Source organism: Pelophylax lessonae (assembly GCF_965119305.1).
Source record: "Pelophylax lessonae genome assembly, chromosome: 1".
NCBI lineage: Eukaryota > Metazoa > Chordata > Amphibia > Anura > Ranidae > Pelophylax > Pelophylax lessonae.
In genome coordinates this window covers 246802780-246829515 of record NC_138768.1, presented here as the reverse complement: position 1 = coordinate 246829515, position 26736 = coordinate 246802780, and the positions used below count along the sequence as shown (strand labels likewise).

The window sequence follows — 26736 nt, the reverse complement described above, 5'->3', positions numbered from 1 at the left end:
GACTGCTTGTGGAAGAGAATTCCACATCCTTACCGCTCTTACAGTGAAGAACCCCTTACGCACTTTAAGGTTAAACCGCCTTTCCTCAAGTTTTAGTGAGTGGCCACGTGTCTTATTGTATCTCCTTTCTCTGAATAGTTTGTTCCTTATGCTAGGGTCACCAGTACAGTATTTGTACATTGATATCATATCCCCCCTCAATCGTCTCTTCTCCAGAGAGAATAGGTTCAGTGCTTGTAGTCTTTCCTCATAGCTGATGTCCTCCATTCCCCTAATTATTTTTGTTGCCCTTCTCTGGACTTTCTCCAGTTCCAGCACATCCTTCCTGAGGACCGGTGCCCAAAACTGGACAGCATACTCCAGATGTGGCCGGACCAGAGTCTTGTAGAGTGGAAGAATAATCTCTTTATTTCTGGAGTGAATCCCCTTTTTTATACAACCCAGTATTCTGTTGGCTTTGCTTGCGGCGGCTTGGCATTGCATGCCACTGCCAAGCCTGTTGTCTACCAGTACCCCCAGGTCCCTTTCCATCCTAGACTCACCCAGAGGTTCCCCCCCTAGTGAGTAGCTTGCTTTCTGGTTTCTGGCCCCCAAGTGCATTACTTTACATTTTTCTACATTAAATCTCATCTGCCATGTAGTTGCCCACCCCGTTATTTTGTTCAGGTCTGCTTGCAAGATTTCCACATCCTGCATAGAAGATATTGGCATGCCTAATTTAGTATCATCTGCAAATACTGAGATTGTACTAGATATCCCCTCCTCTAGATCATTTATGAATAAATTAAACAGGATTGGTCCCAGGACAGAACCCTGGGGGACCCCACTTTCCACACCCGCCCAATCCGAGTACTCCCCATTAATCACCACCCTCTGTACTCTCCCCTGGAGCCAGTTCTCTATCCAGGTACTCACCTTATGGTCCATACCTACCTTCCTTAGTTTGTACAGTAAGCGTTTGTGGGGAACGGTGTCAAAGGCCTTTGCAAAGTCCAGATACACCACATCCACAGGCTTACCTTTATCTAAGTGGCAGCTCACTTCATCGTAGAAGGTTAATAGATTGGTTTGGCACGAACGATTTTTCATGAATCCATGCTGATTACTACTTATAATTAGTGTTGAGCGAACACGGACTGTATTATTCGTGTTCGTACCGAATAATTGGATTTTTTGTACCCGAACACGGACACGGACACTTTACTGTATGTTCGGGTAAAAATCCGTGTTCGGTCGTTTTATTTCCGGGTTTTGCATGCTTTGGCGCTCTTTTCATGGCGGGCTTTCAACAGCCAATCAACAATCGTTTAACTGGTGTGCCTTAGGCCATCCCAGCCATGCCTGCAAATGTCTCAGTAGCTGTGATTGGCCGTCTGAAGCATGTGACCAAGTCTTTATAAGTTCGAGGCAGCCGCAGCGGCGTCATTATGCTGCTTAGATTCAGGGACAGAGCACACATCAACGTGCTGGCTGCTGATTAGGGAAAGATAGGCAGGAAAAAACCATTTGTGTCCGGATAGAATTGAGGGACAGGTCGGAGTGTTTAGGCAGGGCGAGTTGTAGGCATTTTAGGGATAGAGTCTGCTGAATTATAGGGTCAGTGTCTTCTACAAACTACAATCGATATTGCTGTGTGGGGGGTGGGGTGAATCTGCACTCAATCCTGATCTACGATCTCTTCTCAATCCTGTTAGGGACAGAGTCTGCTGAATTTTAGGGAAACTGTGTTCTACAAACTACAATCGATATTGCTGTGTGGTGTGGGATTGGAGATAGGCAGGTGTCAGTGATCCACATCCATTTTTCTGTGTGTGAGCTGCAGTGAACACAATCTTTTTGGGCTGCAGTGAACACAATCTTTTTGGGCTGCAGTGAACACAATCTTTTTGGGCTGCAGTGAACACAATCTTTTTGGGCTGCAGTGAACACAATCTTTTTGGGCTGCAGTGAACACAATCTTTTTGGGGTGCAGTGAACAAAATCTTTTTGGGGTGCAGTGAACACAATCCTTTTTGGTGTGCAGTGAACACAATCTTTGTGGGGTGCAGTGAACAAAATCCTTTGTGGGGTGCAGTGAACACAATCTTTTTGGGGTGCAGTGAACAAAATCCTTTTTGGGGTGCAGTGAACAACATCCTTTTTGGGGTGCAGTGAACACAATCTTTTTGGGGTGCAGTGAACAAAATCCTTTGTGGGGTGCAGTGAACACAATCTTTTTGGGGTGGAGTGAACAACATCCTTTTTGGGGTGCAGTGAACAAAATCCTTTTTGGGGTGCAGTGAACAAAATCATTTTTGGGGTGCAGTGAACACAATCTTTTTGGGGTGCAGTGAACACAATCTTTGTGGGGTGCAGTGAACACAATCTTTTTGGGGTGGAGTGAACAACATCCTTTTTGGGGTGCAGTGAACAACATCCTTTTTGGGGTGCAGTGAACACAATCTTTTTGGGGTGCAGTGAACACAATCTTTGTGGGGTACAGTGAACAGAATCTTTGTGGGGTGCAGTGAACACAATCTTTGGGGGGTACAGTGAACACAATCTTTGTGAGGTGCAGTGAACACAATCTTTGTGGGGTGCAGTGAACACAATCATTGTGGGGTGCAGTGAACTCAATCTTTGTGGGGTACAGTGAACACAATCTCATACTTCTGAAGGTTTGAGGGTGCTGCCTGTTCCATACTCCCCCTACTCCTCATCTAGCCTTTTAGGGGTACAAACAATAGTAATTGGGGCCTAGTGTGGTTGTGTACGTGTGATATACATACACTTTTTTGGGATCATATTTTCTATTCCGCTATTTAATCAAAAACCTTTGGGGATCAGTTAAATTGGGGGATAGTCTGTGTTGGTACGTGTGAGAGAGATCCACCTTTCCAAGTTGTTGGGGTTCATCTCATACTTCTGAAGGTTTGAGGGTGCTGCCTGTTCCATACTCCCCCTACTCCTAGCCTTTTAGGGGTACAAACAATAGTAATTGGGGCCTAGTGTGGTTGTGTACGTGTGATATACATACACTTTTTTGGGATCATATTTTCTATTCCGCTATTTAATCAAAAACCTTTGGGGATCAGTTAAATTGGGGGATAGTCTGTGTTGGTACGTGTGAGAGAGATCCACCTTTCCAAGTTGTTGGGGTTCATCTCATACTTCTGAAGGTTTGAGGGTGCTGCCTGTTCCATACTCCCCCTACTCCTAGCCTTTTAGGGGTACAAACAATAGTAATTGGGGCCTAGTGTGGTTGTGTACGTGTGATATACATACACTTTTTTGGGATCATATTTTCTATTCCGCTATTTAATCAAAAACCTTTGGGGATCAGTTAAATTGGGGGATAGTCTGTGTTGGTACGTGTGAGAGAGATCCACCTTTCCAAGTTGTTGGGGTTCATCTCATACTTCTGAAGGTTTGAGGGTGCTGCCTGTTCCATACTCCCCCCTACTCCTAGCCTTTTAGGGGTACAAACAATAGTAATTGGGGCCTAGTGTGGTTGTGTACGTGTGATATACATACACTTTTTTTGGATCATATTTTCTATTCCGCTATTTAATCAAAAACCTTTGGGGATCAGTTAAATTGGGGGATAGTCTGTGTTGGTACGTGTGAGAGAGATCCACCTTTCCAAGTTGTTGGGGTTCATCTCATACTTCTGAAGGTTTGAGGGTGCTGCCTGTTCCATACTCCCCCTACTCCTCATCTAGCCTTTTAGGGGTACAAACAATAGTAATTGGGGCCTAGTGTGGTTGTGTACGTGCGAGATACATACACTTTTTTTGATCATATTTCCTATTCCGCTATTCAATAAAAACCTTTGAGGATCAATTGAATTGCGGGATAGTCTGTGTCGGTACGTGTGAGAGAGATCCACCTTTCCAAGTTGTTGGGGTTCATCTCATACTTCTGAAGGTTTGAGGGTGCTGCCTGTTCCATACTCCCCCTACTCCTCATCTAGCCTTTTAGGGGTACAAACAATAGTAATTGGGGCCCAGTGTGGTTGTGTACGTGTGATATACATACACTTTTTTTGGATCATATTTTCTATTCCGCTATTTAATTTAACTGGGCCTCCATGCGAGACCTGTGTGCCTTGTTGCGCTGTTTTGAGTACTCCACCAACATGGCCAGTGGCAATGACGCCGTTCTCAGCTTAACTATCCCACTTCTATGCCTCCTTGAAAAAACAATTCGGGCGATGATGGAAGAGGATGTGGCACAGGATGAGGAGGAGGAGGAGGATGAAGAGGTAACATTTCCAAGGCTTTCAGGGCAGTCATTCGCAAGGGGCTCCGAGGGTGGGTTCCTGCACACGCAAACGCAAGGGACGCAATTGTCCAGCAGGGGCACAGTTCTGGAGGATGAGGAGGATGAGGAGGAGGAGGAGCTGGAGGAGGAGATGGAACCATGTTCACAGCAGGGTGGCACCCAGGCCAGCTCATGGCCATCACTGGTGCGTGGCTGGGGGGATACAGAGGACACGGACGATACACCTCCCACAGAGGACAGCCTTTCGTTGCCTCTGGGCAGCCTAGCACACATGAGCGATTACATGCTGCAGTGTCTCCACAACGACCGCCGAGTTGCCCACATTCTAACTTGTGCTGATTACTGGGTGGCCACGCTGCTGGATCCCCGTTACAAGGACAACGTACCGTCCTTAATTCACTCACTGGAGCGCGATCGCAAGATGCGCGAGTACAAGCGCACGCTGGTAGACGCCATGCTGCTGGCATTCCCATCTGACAGCGGGGCCACAGTGGAAGCACAAGGCAGAGGAGGAGGAGGAGGAGGTCGCCAACGCAACCAGGGCACCGCCAGCACCTCAGAAGGCAGGGTTAGCATGGCCGAAATGTGGAAAAGCTTTGTCAGCACGCCACAACAAACAGCAGCACCAGCAGCTCAGATGGAACGTCTTAGCAGGAGGCAGCATTTTACCAACATGGTGGAGCAGTATGTGTGCACACGCCTACATGTAGTGAATGACGGGTCTGCCCCCTTCAACTTCTGGGTCTCCAAATTGGGCACATGGCTTGAGCTTGCCCTTTACGCCTTGGAGGTGCTGGCGTGCCCTGCAGCCAGTGTATTATCTGAACGGGTATTTAGCACGGCTGGGGGCGTTATAACAGACAAGCGCAGCCGCCTGTCCAGAGACAATGTGGACAAGCTCACGTTCATTAAAATGAACCAGGCATGGATCCCACTGGACTTTTCCGTACCTTATGCAGAATAGCAATGGATACCGACCTTACCCACCCATTGTTCCATTTTTGCTCTTTCTCACTCTTTTGGGGTGTACCCTCATTTAAAATTTTTGAAAAGAAGCAGTGTTGGCTACCTCGTCCTCCTCCTCAGGGCCAGATTAATGTAGGGGCTATTGGAGCTGCAGCTCCAGGCCCCTACCTTTTATATAGGCCCCGGGTTGGCCATATTCACTGTTACCGCTCTTCTGTCACTTGTAAACACAGAAGTCTGGCTTCTATGCTCGCTTCCCCAGGCAGCACCCTCAGAACCTCCCCACACAGCGTGAAGGCCGGACAAGGAGGGACAGTTGGCGATGCATGGATGTGTTTATGGGCTTCAGAGACAGCATCCCATGTTGAATTAGGCATGCATGGCTGCACCCTTCCTCCTCTGGGTGCATGGCAAGGCACGGCCCTTAAGGCCCTTCAAAATCCTCAGCACCAAGCCCATGATGCTGTTAATCCGGCCCTGGTCCTCCTCCACCGCCGCTTCCACCTACACCGCCCATAGGTGTGCGCAGCCTATTGCATTAAGGTGTGCACCCCAAAGTTGAAATACACATGCATGTGTTTGCCAGCAGGGAGAGTAATGTATCGGGGCCATGTACCTGTAGGCAAGGAGAAATAGAGCAGAGCAGGTCCCAGGGAGATCTTTCCCATCTCCTCACTGGCAATGCTATGTGCCCTAGGTGATTAGGGTGTGCCCAGGCACACCCAGCACACCCTGTGCGCACGCCTATGTCACCGCCACATCCACCACCACCTCAACCTCCCTCCTACTCCATATGGGCCTCGTCCTTCAGAGATGAAGAAGAACATTGTTTTATTTTTCTGTTTTTTTTTTGTTGTTTTAAGTTATTTCCCTATCCACATTTGTTTGCAGAGCACTTGCCATGCTCTTAATTACGTTTTGCTGCCATTTGCAGCACTCTAGCCCTTTCCTTTGGTGTTTTAGAGCCATTTTAGTGCCTTAAAGTTCGGGTCCCCATTGACTTCAATGGGGTTCGGTGTCCGGGAAAAGTTCGGTAAAAGTCCGGGACACGGACCCGGACTTTTTTTTAAAGTTCGGCCGAACCCGTCGAACACGGACATCTAGGTGTTCGCTCAACCCTACTTATAATACCATTTTCATTACTAAAGTCTTGTATGTGGTCCCTTATCATCCCCTCCAAAATTTTGCAGACTACTGATGTTAGGCTGACCGGCCTATAGTTACCCGGGATATATCTCGGCCCCTTTTTAAATATTGGTACCACGTTGGCTTTTTTCCAATCAGCTGGCACCATACCCGTCTGTAAACTATCCTTAAAGATCAAGAATAATGGTCTGGCAATCACCTGGCTGAGCTCATTAAGAACCCTTGGGTGCAAGCCATCCGGTCCCGGGGATTTATTTATGTTAAGTTTCTCTAGTTTAGCTCTAAGTCTATCCTCTGTTAGCCATGTCGGCACTTCCTGAGGTGTATTATTTAGTTCGGCCTTACAAGCGGGGTTCGTGAAGCCCCCCGATTCCTTTGTGAAGACTGAAGAAAATAAATTATTTAACACTTTTTACAACTTTGTACAATTATATACATTAAGTGACAAATGGTCTGTACTCCAAATCCATATAAACAAATAATATCAAAGTGCTAAAATACTGACAAGGCAATCTATAAATAAATAAATAAGAGAAAAACACTGCTTATAGTGCTGACAATGCAATAGTGACAGGTAAAGTGCTTAAGTGCATACACAGATGTGTGAAAATAAAATATGAAAAAATTAAAGTGTCCTCTGTGCCCCACAATAATACAACAATGAGGGTGAAACACAGTCCAAAAACAATTCTATAAGTGTTCAAGTGGGGGGATTCCGCAGGTGATACTCCTTCACCTAACACCGTGCTTAAGGTGGTGGGGTGCTTCTCCTAAACCCCTCTAAGTGTCCTAGCCGCTCACCTCAAGGTCTAAGGATAAAGGCCTTATATATTATTATCCAGGGGGCTCCTCTCCAATCCTGCTCCGTATCTCACTAGGGCCTGATGTCTGGGCTGCTGCGGGTGGGCTGGCTCCCTAATCCCTCTCCAGGTTCCCAGCGGTCCCAATGGATCTCAAAAACAGAGGCTCGAGATAGTGCAAGTATGTCATGGAAATAGGGTGCTTTATTTGAATAAAGTTAAAAAACTCACATTTGTTGAGCAAGAAAAGCGCATAAAATAATATCGGAGTGGGATCGCAGTCCTCACTTCCGCAGTGTGCGTCACTTCCGGTCCGAGCGTCCCTACGCGTTACACCAATTCCGCATCACTTGGCTTCTTCAGGGGTTCATTGTTTTTGGACTGTGTTTCACCCTCATTGTTGTATTATTGTGGAGCACAGAGGACACTTTAATTTTTTCATATTTTATTTCCACACATCTGTGTATGCACTTAAGCACTTTACCTGTCACTATAGCATTGTCAGCACTATAAGCGGTGTTTTTATATTCTCTTATTTATTTATTTATAGATTGCCTTGTCAGTATTTTAGCACTTTGATATTATTTGTTTATATGGATTTGGAGTACAGACCATTTGTCACTTAATGTATATAGCACCTATTTGTGTAAACTGTCTATACACGTTTTAGTCCACTCCATGTATAGTGACAGGCATTTATACTGAGCACAGTTCACGTACAACTAACCCAGGAGCGCAGTACCCCCCACCTTTGTATTAATTGATTTATTTATTGATTATTCACATTTATGTCGGCACGATTGGCACTTAGCACTTTATATTTATAATATCACTTGGTATATTTTTGAAAAATGTTTTGAATTTTTTGAATATTTAATATTGATATATTGGTACACGCAGTTTAATATATATTTTTTATTCGAATATTTATTTATATTTTGGTATACACAGTGGAAGAAATTGTGACACACACGGCAGCGCTGACTCACATATTTTCTAATAAACAGTCATAGACTACCAAAAGAAATTGATGTAAAGCCCTCCAAGAAGGGTTTGAAGTTGATGGCCTCATTCATACCGGGGGGGGGTGATGTTGCCCCCAATTTAAAGATCCAACGCAATTCGCATTGAAGTCTTTTCCTAATCCAATCAACCCCCCCCCCCCAAGAGGGGGGATGAACCCTGTCAAGAATAAGAATCCGAATGCGTGGGGCCATCATGTACAAGTGTCACATGGCGACCCCATGGTAATTCTGGATTACAAGTCCTCATACTGAGGATCAGGTGATAGGCCCACTTCCTGAATTCTTGGATGGTTTTACCCACATAGAAGCAACCACACTCACTGGTCTGATGGTATATTACCCCAGCTGTCTTGCAATTGGCATAATGGCTACTCCCTAATTGCCATTAGGGAGGCATACTTTTTTTTCGGCGCACATATATTGGCAATAGTTACAGCCTCCACACCGGAACATGCCTAAGTATTTACAGGGGTCACGGCTAGGGTTTCCCTTACATTCGCTGTGAACCAAGTGATCACCAATTGATCTGGCTCGTCGGTAAGTAATGGCCGTTTTTTCTGACATAAAAAAGGGGCCTATTGTCAGATCCATACTTAACAAGTGCTAATATTTACCAATCATAGCTCTGGCTTGTGAGAGCTGGTTACAAAAAGGAGTTATGATCTGAATACAATCTTGGCTACCAGATTTTTTGGGGGCATACAACAAGGTGTGTCTAGTAGGTATCATGGCCCGTTTAACGGCTTTTTTCAGGCAGGTCTTTGAATATCCCCTGGCCAATAATCTGTCACACAATTTATCAGCTTCCACCTGGAATGCCATTTAATTTGAGCAATTTCTCAGAATGCGAAGATATTGGCCATAGGGGATAGACCTAATTAATGGTTTCGGGTTAAAACTAGAAAAATTAAGAATGGTATTCCCCGCTGTAGGTTTCTGGTATAAGCAACTAGAAAGTTCCCCATCTATTCCCTTATGAATGGTGATATCTAGAAAATCGACAGATGTTGAGCTATGGTTCATTGTGAAGGTGAGATTGAATTCATTAGTATTCATCGCATGTAAGCATTGTTGAAGAATATGTGGGGGGCCATCCCATATAATGATTATATTGTCTATGAATCTGTACCATAAACAAAAAAGTTGACAGAAAATTGAGTTAGATCATAGCATGACAGAAAATCATGTTCCCACTTGCCCAGGGACAGGTTGGCATAAGTGGGGCCACAGCAGGTCCCCATAGCCACTCCCGACACCTGGAGGCTGTGGGAAACCTGAAATTAAAAAACATGGGTACGTTTAAATTCTAAAGACAAGACGATAAACTCATTGAGTTTCCATTCAGATTGATTTTTTTGGGATAAGAGATGTTGAATGACCGCAATTCCCTTCTCATGAGGGATCGAACAGTAGAGGGCTTCAACATCCACTGTGAATAAAAAGCATTCTCTGGATGTGGGTGCCAACAATGATTAGTAATAAATGGGGGTTGTCCTCGATTTAGCTAGGGAGGCTGAGAACATATGGCCTCAAATAATTATCAATGTTACAGCTCAGATTTTCAGTAAGTGAGGATTGATTTTGTTTTTATGCACTTTGGGAAGGCATAAAATGTAGGAATAACAGGATATGTTGTCCGTATAAACTCCCATGAATGTTTAGGGATAATGTTGTTTAAGTAGGCTAGATCTACCATTTCATAAAAGTGGTCTTTTTGATAACCGAGCTGGAAATGGGCAGTACCAGTCCCAATTACGTAAGATGTTAGTACACATATGTATATATTGGTCATTGTCCATGATTACTGTATTGCGCTCTTTGTCTGCTTTTATTGTAATGTCCAATTAATTGGTTAGTCTAGCATTTCCTGTTTCTCCTCAGGGGATAAATTATTATGGGCAGATTTGATTTTCAAAGCTTGGATGTCCTTGCTCACAAGTTTGAGAAAGGCCGCTAAGTTAGAATTAGAGCTAGGTTAGGGGTAATTATCAGATTTCTTTTTTAAGGGCAGTTGAGAATTTGTACTCGATTCATGGTCTATTAAGAGGGAGTCCAGGTGAATGCTGTCAATGAGGTCAAGAGGTATATTTTCCTCTAGTAGGCTGACCAGATTGTCTGAGCAGAGGGGGCTGGTCAGGAGGTGTGTCTTTTTGTTATATAGAGTTTTTAATAGTAATTTGCATCCAAATAATTGGAAGTCTTTCAAGACCTCAAATTTGTCAACGTTATGGGTTGGACAGAAACCTAGGCCTCATTGTAAAACCTGAACTTCCTCTGTAGATAGATTGTGCTTATAAAGATTAATTATATTGAATGTCATTTTCTGGAATGGGACTAGTATTGGGGATGCCTTCAAGTGTAGCGTAAGAGGATATAGGTGAGAAAAGGGGTCAAGAAGGCCCCAGTGTGGGAGAGATGAAGGGGCATGTCCCAACTGGGGATACCCAATAGAGTGATTGTGGTCACCACATGTGGTACCAGATCCCGAACACAAAGGAAAACCCGAAAGTGATTTAACCTGCGGGAGTGAAGGGAGAGATGAGGGGAGTGTATCTACCATGAGCTTTTTAGCAGAGCGTACATAGGTCCCATCACCATGTGGCCCTTGCTTGTTTTTCCATGATGTTTTTTTCCTTAAAGTCTGAGAGGAAAGAGAAAAAGATGAGTTGGAGGAAGACAAGAATGTGCAGGCAGCTCTAGGTGCATACATTTTATTATCATCAACAATGTATGATAATAATGTATTTATTTATTTATTTATTTAATGACAGAGGCTTGTTAGACTTGTGTAGACAGAGATCACTCTTCTGTTGTACCATGTTATTGCTGTAATTGTTTAATATACCTATCATTGGAAATTAATTTGATAATTTATCATCTCTATTATTTATATCTTTCTAATTACTTATGTTGTATAGTGCTGTGTGATTTGGCGCAGTGATACAGAAGATATTATTGCATACAGTAAATCATTTATAGTCATTGATATTACTAACCCATCAGATCCCTTATTTGAAAGCTGAAAACTAAATGTCTGCAGTGTTTGCAGTGGCGAACAGTTTCAGAGATTCTTCAAGTTTTGGAAGTTAAATACTAAATAGAACACGCACATCCAAATCTTTGTGCAATTTCAGCCCTGAATTTAGTTGTTTACCGGAAGCTGTTTAAAATTAAGCAGAATATTAGTCAAAGAAAAAGTACACTGATCTCCATTCTGTTTCGGTATACCGTTGGAAGCAGAAATTGATTTTACGCTCAATGATAGATGGTACAGAGATTTTTAATCTGATATTTCTTATACTGCTTTATTGGAATAGGACAATAAGTGCTTTATAACTGTACCATCAGGGGAGGAAATTATGATTCTTATCTGTGAGCGAAGCATAACAGATGTTCTAACACCTGACTCGTTCTCAGCTGAGATTTTATATATCTTTCTACTGGTTGCAGATTTTCGACACCCTGTTAAGGTACCAGAGCAATAATAAAAGTCATTTCTTACGTAAAGCCTTATCTAAGTTAATGTTTCACTCTCTTTTTTTTTGTATTTCAAGGCCCAGGTCGAAGCCAAGAAAGAACATGAGGGTGCAGTTCAGCTGTTAGAGGTGAGAAAGAACCACCAGATATGTGTGACTCAATGTGAGAATCTACAAACTTAAAACCATAGATGGATAAAACATTCTCAAATATTAACATATACACACTGGGGCACACTAACACCTATTTTATAATTGTTGTATTACTTCGGTTGTCTCAACCTTTTTAGTTGACCTGTTCTGCAACATCCAGTCAGGTCACTTCTTTCATTTCCGAACATTCACTAAAAAAATGTCAGCTAGAATTTGATTGCTTTAGGCAGCTTGGTTACTTCTTTTACTCTATTTTTTTTAATATACTACTCAGTTATTGTGTTATTATATAAACCATTCATGTGGTCTGTTCAGTTTCCTCTTAATTATTATTTTTTGTTATTATTATTATTAAATAATTATGCAATTCTTTTGTCATTTTATAGACCCACCCTTCATGTGGTCTTTTAAAGGTTATCCTGTATTATTTTTGCTGCTAACACATTAGGCCCAGTTATGATGTAGTACCAATGGTTTGGCATTTAACTGACAGATTTCAAATTACAGATAGTTTAGTGATAAGTATTAAGAACAAATGATTGCCCATTGCAGTATCTGTCTACATACAAATGCAAATGGACTTGAAAATTCAATTGGGTGAAGATGTAATCGTCACATAGTCACCGTTGGGCCTCACTTTCTTCACTTACAAGTGACATTATCATACATATTAAAATTGATTTCCTCCCTCTTCAGCACAGAAGCTTGTAGCCAATTACATTGGAGCTTCTTGCTTTCTTCCCAAGTAAAATCATATGATGTAAAGATTCACCTAAAATGCAGTATTTTATTTTGAAAGGAGTACTGTATATGAATGCTCATATTTTAGCTTTGATATTCCAAATAAATTACTTGGTCAACTTAAAGATGAATCCAGTAAAATTGTAAAAAAGACAGCTAAAAATGTATTTACATTGTAATTGTAAGAAAAATATTTACTTTTTCATGCAAGCTGATGTTAACTTGCATTCTGGTCAGCTTTTAAGAACCTCTTTTGTATCATGCTATCATTTTTACTAAGGACATCTGGTAATGTTGCCGAACCAGGTGCTGTAGCTGGGGATTATATTACTTACACTCTGCTGACACTATGGCAACGTGTAAGCAATTCTCCAACTAGAGTATTGGCAGCTAGTGCTAGCCAGGGAATATTGTTTACATGTTGCAATATTATCAACAGGTACAAATAGAACAAGTTGCCTGAAGACTTCTGGGATACATGGCGTTTAAATTCCAGGAGTCTGTGGGCACTGCAGCAATGTCATTCTTGTCTAGATGAGAAATCCCAAGGTTAGGGGTAGAGAAAAAAAAAAGTATTTACAAAATTTCCAAATTAAAAAAAATGTATATGATTTAGTAAAATTTAAAAATAATATTTAAAATATTTTAGAACTTCCAAAAACTGAAGGTGATAAAGTGATGTTTATGTTGAGATCTATTTTGGCACACACTTCTTCTAATCTCAGGGAAGTTGCATTTTAAGTCTAGCCATCTCTAAGTACATTGCATATGATTAGTCATTTCCGCTTTTGCCAGTTAGCCGAGCAACTCACACATTTTTAAGATCAGGTTAACATAGCTTGGGTTTGTTTTATGTAAGCTGTGCGAGTTATTTAACCTGAATGTATTTCACCTCACAGCTATTTTCTCATAAAAATGTTCATTTCACAAAAATAAACATTGCATAGCTTTAGACATTTGTTTTATACATACATATATATTTAGCTGTTAAAAGCCTCTATTCTTCATTCATCTGTATCTAATCACATGTATTGATATTTTATCTCCATCCTAAATGGCTCTGTTTCCTTACAACTCATGCAACCTCACAAATATCAGCAGTTAGAAGCTAGTGATGATTCTAGGAGTGAAGTCCTGTTCGAAAATATTTTGTGAATTGACCCCCTTTCATTGTAAAGACTTACGTGTACATGTTCCCGATCCTTGTTGGTCAGAGTTACCCAGGTATATCCTCTGGACCAAAACAGCTGGAGTTTGTAAGGTTGAACATGATGGCTGTGTCTTTCTTCTTCTTCTACTTCTTCTGTTTGCCCTTTCATTTCTGTTATACACTGCCAACAGTTCCATAATATAATATATCTACTGTAAATACAAACTAATAAGAGGAACTAAACTCTGGAAGCTGTGCCAAAAAAAAAGGTAGGAAATGGACAAAGAACTAGACCTCAATATTGCCTGTGCACTCCCTGCAGCTAATCTTTTACCATTTACTGACTTATGATACTGTGTTCTCTGTGTGGAGGCAACCATTTTGGTAGAAGCAGAGCTTTGTTCCACATGCCAGAGCCTCCAGCACGAAGAACGTTGATCAGCATAGGAGGGTCATCATTAAATCTCACCCAAATCTGGTTAGACTAATAGTAATTGACAGCAGTAAATTTGATCTCACATAACAGATATACAGCTATGAAGCTTTAGGCAAAGTAGTGCATAGGCCCCCCTCACATACCAGGAAGTGCTGGTCTGTTTTTTAGGAAGAACTTAAGATTAAGGGTAAACTGCTTAGGCATAATTAACATTTTTTAATGTTTCCTAGAAAATTCCAAATTTTTTCCTTTTGAGTATCAAAGGAGACGTTTTTGCCTAATCATGAAGCATATGCCCCATATATGAGCTTACCTCACTTTCTAAAACATATCAGGCCTATTCAGTATCCTTACCAGATAATACCAGATAATACCTGGACCTAATTTTTTCCTTGCATCCTGCAACTGACAGAGATGAGCAAACCAAATGTACTCAGAATTGATCTGGGTTAAACTAATTTAATTGGACCTGTATTTTCCAGATAATCCATTTTATTCCTATTTTTTTCAATTAAAAAAGGTTTGTCAAAGAAAAAACACTATCTAATCCCCAAAAAATCTCTAGCCTTTTGCTACAAGCATATTAGTGATGCTGTTGCTTTTACGCCTAAAAGCATGCCTAATGAGTTCTTCAGGGGCAGGATGTCAAAATAGTGCATGTCCCACTCTCCTAAGGGACACTCACCAGGCACTCCAGTGTAGTCCACTCTGTTGTGCCCCTGTCTCACATTATCCCCCCCAAAAAAAAAGAAGAAGAAAGAAAACACATGATTACAGTTGAGGATTACAGTTGAGGAGGACACAATGATTGATACTCGTGCAGACAGATTTAGGCCCCTGGCAAACCACTGTCTGAAAATGCAGTGTTTTTAGGCATACACGAAAAATTAGGAGGGTATATGGACTAATTGGTGAAAAAATATATTAAAGCTACTGCCTCCACTTAAACAACTACCTAGGTAAAAGTTGAGGTGTAATGGAAATTGTAGTGGGTGGGACACTGCTTGTGATGGGCATCTATTGCAGATCCCAGTGTGTTAGTAAATCAATATTCTGTGGCCCAAAATATAGCAAGCCTAATAAAATATGTGCTGCATATAGATCATATAACAGAAAGTTGTGCAAAAACGCAAGAAAACATTAAATACATTAAATTGACGTGCTTTAAACCAATAATAGTGACTCAGTGAAAAAGTGACATGTGCATAAAAAAACGATAATATATATATATCCTTACATTTGATATTACAGGAATCACTTAAACCATATATACAAAACAATGTGCTATCACAAGATCCCTAATACTCGTGTGATGTGCTGGTGTCCTCACTCGTGCTCCACTTTGTGTGGCGCACTCACCAGAAAGCTATCCCCACTGAGGGAATCCAGAATTCACAACAACAGTGGCTGTGTGTTAATTCCTCTATGTAAATGGATGGCTGTCAGTCTTTGTTCTTATGCTCCATTACCCCCTGCAGTAAATGGGGAGCTTGTGCAAAGCCGTTAAAGTCAAAGCTGCTGCCTCTAGAGCCTGTGTTGCTGTGGAATTCCCCTGGTTCGGCTGTGAGCAGGGGGAAAAGAGCACAGGCAGGAGGGAGCTGCTGCTGCCGGAAGACAACCCGACCAGGGATAGAACCCAGAGTCCGGATGGAGATGATGCCTGACACTACTGGGAGCGTGCTGGGAGATAGGGACGCGTTTCAAAGCATGTCACTTCTTCTTCGGCCTGGCTGGTTGTCTCCCTGCAGCAGCGGCTCCCTCCTGCTTGTGCTCTTCTCCCCCTGCTCATGGCTGAAGCAGAGGAATTCCACAGTGGCTCCGGGCACCAGAGGCAGCAGCTTTGACTTTCACCGCTTTGCACAAGCTCTCCCTTTACTGTGGGGGTAATGGAGCATAAGAACAAGGACCGATAGCCATCCATTTACATAGAGGAATTAACATACAGCCACTGGTGCTGTGAATGCCGGATAACCCCCAGTGGGGAGAGTTTTCCGGTGAGTGCCGCACACAAAGGGGGAGCATGAGTGAAGACACCGGCACATCGCACAAGTATTAGGGATCTTGTGATAGCCCATTATTTGGAAATATGGTTTAAGTGATTCCTTTGCAATATTAAACCTAAGGACTTACAGTATATTATATTGTCTTTTATGCACATGTCACTTTTTCACTGAGTCACTTTTATTGATTTAAGACACATGTCACTTTAATGTATTTCCGGTTTTCTTGCTTTCTTGCACCTTTTTTGGCATATGATCTATATGCAGCACGTATTCTTGTAGGCTTGGTATATTATGGGCCACACAATATTGATTTAGTAACAGACTGGGATCTGCAATAGACACCCATTACAAGCAGCGCCACACCCACTACAATTTCCTTTAGGCATACAGGCATTGTCTTTTCATACTGGTGTAAATGCCAACCATTGTTTTCAATGTGCCTGTTCACACAGGCCCATAAACATGCATTGCCTTTAGACCAGTTAACAAAACAAACAGAAATCTGCATTGCTTGTCAGTATTTTTATGTAGGTATACACAAAAAATATGAAAAATGTATATGAGTGTGTACAGTTGGATGTGCAAATATGCGCAAGTGCTGTACAACCCATCCTCATGTTTTTCTGCCAAGAATGTCTGATGTTCAAACATCTGTACTATGTGCGAGTATCCATGCACATCTATTACAAGTGATGCCAAAGTGCTTGAACACCAGAACTGTGCCTAGAGACAAGATTCCATTGGACTCCAATTTCACTCTGGTATCCCATCAGTCATTCCATTGAAAGACTCTAGGGTACTTGATAGAGTTGACCTAGAAATCTCTAAACATCCAAAGAAATGATAACATGCCATCTTTGTATAGATATTTGTATATCTAATCTTTGTGGGCCATTCTACTCAGAGGAATGTGGACATGTAATGAAAAGCCAGTAGGAATGCCCTGCTTCCTCAAAGTTTTGGATCGAAGTCTTCCATTCAGAAGGTTCAGCTTCCTTGGTCAAGCATACTTGTAGCATTAGGCTAATGCACAACATTGTTTCTCTTTTAACACATACCACAAATGTATGCTTTTAAACATTTAATAAAATGAACCAAATCTGTTTTAACCTTCCACCGATAACACATTTTAACAGTTTCACTGATCTATAGTCTGTGATGTTCAATGGTTAAGAGAGCCTATAATCTGGTTTTCAGTCACTGAAATTGTGTGAAAACTGGATGAGCCAGCATTTACATATTACATGAAATGATTTACAGCGTGCATGTGTATGTATGTTTATATAAATAATATGTACAGTAATACCTGTTTGCCTACTAGCTATTTTTGTTATAAAGAGAGCTTTTACTACAGCACATGGTCACATAATAAAGATATGCCAAAAAGATGCGGGACTAGATAGGCCAGGACCTGCCTAACTAACCAGACTTTAAAGGCTCAGCGTAAGAGACAAATGATAAAATTTAAATTTTATTGTAAAAATGTTTTGAAAACATAGGCATATAAGCCTTAAATGGATCCACCAATAAATAGTTACATAATCTCTACTCAGGTACTGTAAAAGACCATGAATAAGTACCAAAAAGCATAACATCACTTGTAAGACTGTATGCTTCCAGTAACCCAATCAGCCAGGTCAATGTTTCGCCAGTGACACGGCTTCTTCAGGGCAAGGTGGAGCAACACTGAATATATTATACAAAAAGAAGGAAAAAAGTATAAATATACATAGAGTGTAACATGTCAACCACAATGAACATATTTTTGCTTTAGAACATACAATATTGCAGTGGATCGTGTGAGTTTAGTAAAGTACTTTCGCTGTACATTTGCTTTTATACAGTGTATCTCTCCTGCATGGCCAAGTATGGTGATCATCCTTAGGTAATTTAACTATATAGTAAGTTGTCAGTTGTCTACTTGTATTTTATTTTAATTATGTGGGCCTTTGTGGTTGCATACTTATACAAGGACAGCTATATGCCGTGTACTATTAGGGATATACTGATTTACAGGTTTCGCCTATCTGCCTCTGATGTGTCCCCGCCACCTGATTGTTGGCTCTGGTGCCGCTGTGCCCTCCCCCAGACTGAACCCGCACAATCCACTGCAATATTGTAAGCCTGTTCTAGAGCGAAATATGTTTATTGTGGTTGACATGTTACACTCTATGTCAGGGCTCAAAATTTCAAGTCCTGAGCTACTTGCCAGGCCTTCAGGGTTACTCCCCAACTGTTGCCCCACTCCTAAATATGCCCTTATAAATTATCTCTTAAAATTACACTGTTAAATGTTTTTACATGAATGCAGAAGTTACAAAAATAAATATCAATAACAATTATAACAAGGCCCATCAGTGCAACCTCATCAGTGCCCATCAATGCAGTCTTTTAGTGCAGCATCATCAGTGAAGCTTATCAGTGCCACCTCATCAGTACCCATCAGTGAAACCTCAACCAGTGCCCATCAGTGCAGCCTCACCAGTGCCCATCAGTGCAGCCTGATCAGTGCCCATGAATGCAGCCTCACCAGTGCCCTTCAATGCAGCCTCACCAGTGCCCTTCAATGCAGCCTCACCAGTGCCCAATAAATGCAGCCCCATCAGTGCCCATCAATGCCCCCTCACCAGTGCTCATGAATGCAACCTCACCTGTGCCTATCAATGCAACCTCTGTGGTGCCCATCAATGCGGCCTTACCAGTGCCCATCAATGCAGCCTGATCAGTGCCCGTCAATGCCCATCAAAGCAGCCTCACCTGTGACCATCAATGCAGCCTCACCGGTGCCCATCAATGCCCCCTCTCCAGTGCCCATGAATGCAGTCTCACCAGTGTCCATTAATGCAACCTCACCTGTGCCCATCAATGCAGCCTCACCTGTGCCTGTCAATGCCACCTAACATGTGCCCCTCAATGCAGCTTCACCTGTGCACCTCAATGCAGCTTCACCAGTGCCCATCAATGCAACCTCACCAGTGCCTGTCAATGCAGCCCCACCTGTGCCCTTCAATGTAGCCTCACCTGTGCCCATCAATGCAGCCTCACCAGTGTCCATTAATTCAGCCTCACCTGTGCCAATAAAAGCAGCCTCACCTGTGCCCATTAATGCAGCCTAACGTGTGTCCCTCGATGCAGCTTCACCTGTGCCCATCAGTGCAACCTCACCTGTGCCTGTCAATGCAGCCTCACCTGTGCCTCTCAATGCAGGCTCACCTGTGCCCGTCAATGCAGCCTCACCTGTTCCCTGTCAATGCAGCCTGACCAGTGCAGGGGAAAAGAGAGGAGAGGAAGAGGAGAGGAAGAGGAAAGCCGGCCCGGATAATCACAGAGCAGGGATCGCCCGCTGTAACAGCTTTAATTTGAATGGCCGAGCGCTCACCATCACACACAGTCCCGCCTCTTGTATCGGCTTCTATGATAGACGTCACAGTCCTGGCATTGGACCGGTAGGAGCCAGGCCAGGAGGCGGTGCTGTGTGTGACAGTGAGCACCCGGCAATTCAAATGAAAGCTGTTACAGCAGGGCGATCCCCACTCTCTGATGATCCAGCCAGCATTCCTCTTCCTCTCCTCTCTCTTCCCCTGGGCGATTGCTGGGAGAACGGCTCCCGAGGCAGCCCCACGCTCGCCCTCAGTCATTTTCCACTAGCAAAATGGGAGCAGGCGAGTGGAAAATTTGAGAGCTGCTCTATGTATATTTATACCATTTTTCTTCTTTTTGTATAATATATTCAGTGTTGCTCTACCTTGTCCTATTGGGTCCTGAAGAAACCGTGTTACTGGGGAAACGAGATCTGGCAGATTGGGTTACCAGAAGCATACAGTCCTGCAAGTGATGTTATGCTTTCTGATACTTATTCATGGTCTTTTGGTAACTGAGTGGAGATTATGTAAATATTTATTGGTGGATCCATTTTAGGCTTATATGCCTCTGTTTTTATAAACTTTTTACAATAAAATTTACATTTTGTCATATTGTTGTCTCCTATGCTGAGCCTTTAAAGTCTAGTTAGTTAGGCGGATTCTGGCCTATCTGGTCCTGCATCTTTTTGGTAATTTACTTTGCGGATGTGGCTTTAGCCAAAATGTATTAATGATAATAAAGATATGGCAAACAAAGTATTATTACTTATTATTAGAGTCAGAGAAATAGCTCAAAATTTTCCTTTTGTGTAAGAAATTAAAACATTTACAACAGTGATCTTTATTGAACTATAAAATACCTCACTGTGTTAGGTAAATATGTATTTTTTTTTTTAAGAATTACTTATGCTGGCATTATCAGACTCTCAACCATTTTGTGATGTACAACAGTGTGTTGTGCATGCAACAGGAAGGTGATAATTGTGATAATTATTTTCTTTGTTGTTGGTTCAAAACTGTTAATTTGTTTGAGTTTTATTTTATTTTTGATATTGTGTTTTGTCTGGACTTATTGCTTTACCTTTCACCCAGAACACATTGGACAGCATGCAGGTATTTGAAATGTGTATTTGTGGCTCTGCTTTTCCATCCCCCCCCCTACACCTTTCCCCTCCCTGTGCATGTACCCTGTTGTTGAATCATTCTTATAGGCATGCTAAGTAAATGTAGCCTTAAAATGGCTCTGGCTAAGAACACATTTTGGGGCTTATGTATAAAAAGTGGAGCACTGAAAATAATAAGATCTTTACTTCCATTTCAAATCTGAACCAGAAATTGACAGTTGTGACCTGATTGGTTAGTTTAAATGAGCAGCATTTTTATAAATGAGCCCTATCATGTGACGTGTAGACTTTTCTCTTCCATATCCATGTTCAAGTGCCTTTTATGCCAGCCATGGCATTAAATGGCTCCCACTAACTGCACCGTTTTCTCTTTTATGAACTTACAGAGCCAGTAGTACTATAGCTGGTACATATTCCCAGTCTTCCAAGTTGACCCAATATAACAGGTTTGTGCCATTAATATTCACAACTGACACTGGGCATGCTCTTTGCATGGTCTTTAATTATAAACTATGAAACGCATCTACTGCATGTTACATTTATCTGAAAACAGATAATGTTGAGATCTGTTTTAGTAATTGTATTATTTAAATAAAAAGCAACAGTCGTTGCTATGTTACTGCTTAAAACATATAAATTGAGAACATATTTTCTGGTCCCGGTCACTGGACGTGAGAGTCCAATAAAAAATAAATTTAAAAAATGAGAAAATAAAATATCACTGTTGATAAAGGCCAGTCATTTGTCAATTCCTAATTCTCCTGGATTATAGCTACATTGTACTAGTTTACTAGTCAATATCTGTAGCTGTTTCATCTTTCTTTGCTCCATTTTTATAAATAAATAAGGCCCGTAGTCTCATTTTCATTAATGTTCATAGGACAAAATCATTAGGTGCATTTCTTTTAACAACTAGTTGGTTATTTTCTTGTGCAGGCATAGAGCAGTTTCATTCATATTATTTTTATTCTAATATAGTACAAGACTCGCAAAACACTTTGGGCAGCACATAGGGATTCAATTTCTACCCCTTAGTCTCTCAGTCTTTCTTGCAAATTCTATAGTAACAAGATGAAATGGCTTGCTTGGTTTGGCCATACTTAATGATTTTGATGTTGTCAAAACATGTTTGTAATACATGTTCTTGTCTCTTCATTCTGGCTCTGTTTGTCCGTATACAATGTTCCAATCCCTTATATAATTAAGACATTAAAAAGGTATATAAGAATGGTTCAACAACCTTTATATAATGTACTTTTGAATTCAGATCACCATAAATATACAATCAGTAAGCTGGATTTATACCTGTTTACCGGTATCAGCATGTGGCTAAGGTTTATTTGGTCTGTTTGTGAGCTAACCTTTACTCCAAAATGATGTAGCTACGTAACAGTCCAGGAATATATATTTTATATTGCCTTTTGGTAAAACTTATGGATTGTACCAGGTGAACAGGTGTAATGTGTCACCTCATCAACAGTTTATATATTCAGCATAAACTGAGATTTCACAGCTACTAATTTGAAAACTTTGTTCCATACATTCTTCTAACCCAACAAAACATTTTTAAAACATATTTAATTACAAAGGTTATATTAAATACATTTGAATATATTTCCTAATCCACTCCCTGTATCACTACATATGCACTTTAAATGTAATTTAAAATGTTATGCACTTTAAATGTAATTTAAAATGTTAATGAAAGTGCATGTACTGTATTTTTAATCCACCAATGGAGCGCTGGTTTAAATTATAGGTGGCCAATAAACAATGGTAGTTTTATATTCTTAAGAATATTTTTTATAATGAAAATTTTATTATGAATATTTTTTATTATGAAAATTTTATTATGGTTGCTACCAATTTATATTAAAGCTAAGCTCTATGGCTTTATATTAAAGCTAAAGTCCTTTTTCCTCGAGTGTTTGGGATAGAGAAATAAATAATTAAACCACTCTTAATTTGCCCAATTTGGAAGATTTCCTTTCACCACCTGTCCTAAAGCCGCAACAGGAGATTGAGAGGGATTCCTATTTGAGAGATATGTCATCTAAACATTTGTCCCCAAATAATGATTTACTCTTACTTCATGCTGTGATGATTTTGGATTTCAGACTTAAGCCCCGTACACACGTACTGATCGTCGGCCGAACGATCGGCCGTCTTTTGTCCGAGGGCTGTCTTGTCTGTTGAAAAGTGCAAAAGACTGCACACGAATTTTGTCGGCAAACAACAGCCGACTGCAGAAGTGATGTCATGTGATGGTTAACTTTCCTTGTCTTTTTTCTTTTCTGAGCATGCCCAGTCTTGCAATTCTGCTGTCTGTCGGCCCGAAATCTGTACTGACTGGCGAACAATCGGCCGTTCTGGTGTTGGCCAACAAAAATTTTAATGCTTGCACGACAGATTCTGTTCGGCCGAAAATGCGCTGTCGGCTGTCGGAAGCATCATACTAACAAGCCTACAATCGGCCGATCGGTCGTCGGCCGAATCTTTACGGCCGACAATCGGTACGTGTGTACGGGCCTTTAGTTACAACAATAACCAGGACAAATAGAAGAGTGACAAAAGGGACACAGGCAGCAAAAACTTGATGGAGGGTCTAACATTCCCCATTCTATTCAAGACAAAAAAAGGGTTGTATTTACATGTACTTCCGGCATGCCAAAGTGGCCTCTTAGTCAGTATTACCATAAATCATTTTATTTAATCATTTAACAGGTCTTAAAGATGCTTTGTTACTTTACCCATTTAGGGCAAAGTAACTGGGTCTCTTTAAAGCACACCACCTTATCCACCTACCTAGCACCTTCTTAAAATGCTCCTTCCACTCTTACAACCACCACAAAATACCCCGTGTTAACTACATGTCATATGGTGTTGGAGTTTTCACAGGATTGATGATGTCACACCCTGCGTTATGTGGCAGTGGTAGGACCTGACCATTGGCAACTAAGCCAATGCATCATGGGAAAAGGGAACTTGCTACCTTATACCTAGAAGCACCTGGTATTTCAGGGATGCTGCCATGCAGAAAGAAGCAGTGGGAGAGCACTGTAAAGTTGATTATAAGTGGGTTGGGAGACTATTACTTTGCCCTCAATGGAGAAAGTGATAGTCTTTTTCAGTGATACTACAGAGCTATTCAATGCCTTAGCTGAAGCCATCCACATAAAAGCTTTTACATCTTATAGGTTATAGCAGTTTTTTATAATAATGGCTCCTTGCTGTAGATATAAAAAATATAATTATCAAACCCAAACCTCCTTTTAGTGTAGGGTTACACACAGTCATTTTTATGTACTTATAAAGGGTTTATTATATTGACTAAAGGGATTTGTTTGTGAATGTCATTTTTCTGATGTCAATGTAGTGATTGTTTGAATGGCTCTGTTGTTGGGAACATTATTTTCTGGACTGCTATTGCCTTTCCAAGGCAAGTTGAACCTTGTCATCTTGCGGTTCCATAAGTTTCCTTCCTAATGGTCAGATTATATAAATGTGGGTATGTTATCTAGACATTTTAGTACATTGTCGATTGCATTTACATTTTTTCTCATAAGTTTGAGCTTACTGGCAGGAATATATTTTTTTTATTTGAGGCTGCTTTTTTAAACATTGGAGGACATTATTCAGATCTCAACAGACATGGCTAAAGTTAGTTAAAAGTAGATTTGTGTGGTGTTGACCTGAATTCAAGCATTACTCACTGTATTTCTGAGAGGTTGTAGATTTGTGTACTTAGCTATAGTGTTTAGAACCTAGAGAGAGTATTTTGTAACCAATGATTTTGAGTGATTACCTTGTTTAATTTAGGTCTTTTTTATACCATGACTATAGTTATCGCTGTTATGTCTCCTTTCTATATATTCCAGTAATACACAATAATATATTACAAATTCATCTGTAAAATTTAAATTTCACCTTGCTAAATATATGAATAAATAAAACATGGCTCCTAATGGTTCATAATGTGAAAATTTAGTAGCCCCGCAGACTTTGGTGTGTTTTTGTTTTTAGCAATATCATTTTATTTAAGACACCCCCATTAAATCTTCTCTTTCTTCATATTCTTTGCTCCATGAGGAGACCCTTTTATGGTCTCTAAAGATTTAAAACCATCTAGTCTCTGCAGTAGAAGGCAGAAAATAATCACATCATCTACAGCACCTGGTTTCTCCTACCTGTCCTCTGTTTCATCCTTCAAAAGCCTCTTTAGGATAGAACACTTCCTGAAGCGTTGAATGCTTTTGCCCCTCTGGGTTGGTTTCTTCCTCTAAACCTACACTACATTGCCAAATGTATTGGGAAGCCTGCCTTTACATGCACATGAAATTTAATGGCATCCCAGTCTTAGTTTGTAGGGTTCAGTATTGAATTGGCCCACCCTTTGCAGCTATAACAGCTTCAGGTCTTCTGGGAAGGCTGTCTTCAAGATTTAGGAGTGTGTCTATGGGATTATTTGACCATTCTTCCAGAAGCGCATTTGTGAGGTCAGGCACTGTTGTGGACAAGAAGGTCTGACTCAGTCTCCGCTCAAATTCATCCCAAAGGTGTTCTATCTGGTTGAGGTCAGGACTCTGTGCAGGCCTGTCAAGTTCCTCAGCCCCAAACTAAGCTTTGACATTGAAACCAGGAAGCTGATTGGTTACTATGCAACTATGTTTGAGTGAATTCCCCCTCTGTATTGAATTTAATGTTTTAAATCTTTAGAGACTCTGACAGGTTCTCCTTAATGTGGATTTTTCAGCATTTGCTTCATGTTTAGGAAAATGCTGAATTTTAAACATGATGAATTTTGTTTATCTCCTCAACATGCTTATTTAATAAGGCATGGTGATGTTGTACATACTGCAATAAACCAAACCAGACACTGAGAAATCTTCTTGCATTGATCTGATGGTAGTAAATTGAATTTTGATTGATTAATTTGGCATTATTTCCATTTGACCATGAATATATATATATATATATATATATATATATACTGGATAGATAGATAGATAGATAGATAGATAGATAGATAGATAGATAGATAGATAGATAGATAGATAGATAGATAGATAGATAGATAGATAGATAGATAGATAGATAGATAGATAGATAGATAGATAGATAGATAGATAGATAGATAGATAGATAGATAGATAGATAGATAGATAGATAGATAGATAGATAGATTTTTTTTTTTAATCGGTATTTGTTGTTTGTTGATTGATATGTCCATTTAAGATGTCACTAGTTCTAGGGTAATCAATAAATAGCATTAATATCCATACTGGTTTAATCCATAAAATCTGTGCGTTTCTTGTTTCTAAACCATTGCTTTGGTGCACAATTATTAATGGCAATTAAGTATTTTGTTCAATTAGTTGCTCCTTTTTGTAGGCCAAGGTTCGAGAGCTGGAAGAGAAATGTCGGATTCAGAGTGAACAATTCAATCTCCTTTCCCGAGAGCTAGAAAAGTTTCGTCAGCAAGCTGGAAAAATTGACTGTAATTCTGATGCATCCATTTCCCCCAATAAGACTCTCGCCCAGTTAATGAATGGAATAGCCAATACTATTGGAAAAGGTGAGTTGGAACAAATGTTGGATAGCTGAAATATAAAAAATACTAAAAACTTCCAACAAAATACAGTAGATGTTAAATGCTGAATTAAATGCAGTAAAAATAAAAACTGTAAAAAACTATTCTGCGCACAATTTTAAAAAAAAAACCTAAGCTGCAAGCAAAATAGTGAAGAATCACCCTACAAACTTAGTACATGTGCTTGCTACGCTCATTATTCAGAATAATATGAGATCATGAACATATATATGAACAATAAGCTCCAATAAACTTAATGCAATGAATTAAATACATAAATGTTCACTATTGAGCAATAGGACCAAACTAAAATCATGTTTTGATGTGCACAGCCTATTGCATTAGGGTGTGCACTCCGGAGCACAAACACACATGTTTGTATATCAGCACTGCAGTGAACTGTGTCAAGAGAGCAAATATTGGTGTCTGTAGGGCAGTGGACAGTGTCAGTAGTTTTTTATATTTTTATACAATTTTTTACAATTATTTTTTTACAATATT

At 40.7% G+C, this 26736-nt stretch overlaps 1 protein-coding gene across 16 annotated transcripts in view; it reads left to right on the top strand.

The window, feature by feature from the left end:
• RIMBP2 (RIMS binding protein 2) overlaps nucleotides 1–26736 on the top strand; it is an 855912-nt gene that overhangs the window by 653612 nt on the left and 175564 nt on the right. For 13 of the 16 annotated variants that reach the window (XM_082266906.1, XM_082266905.1, XM_082266904.1 and 10 more), the window contains 3 exons: nucleotides 11755–11805; nucleotides 20614–20634; nucleotides 26037–26220. In XM_082266906.1, the coding sequence (XP_082123032.1) occupies nucleotides 11755–11805; nucleotides 20614–20634; nucleotides 26037–26220 (256 nt within the window). The remainder of the gene's footprint in view (nucleotides 1–11754; nucleotides 11806–20613; nucleotides 20635–26036; nucleotides 26221–26736) is intronic. The other 3 variants (XM_082266902.1, XM_082266907.1, XM_082266903.1) reach the window with 1 other exon arrangement.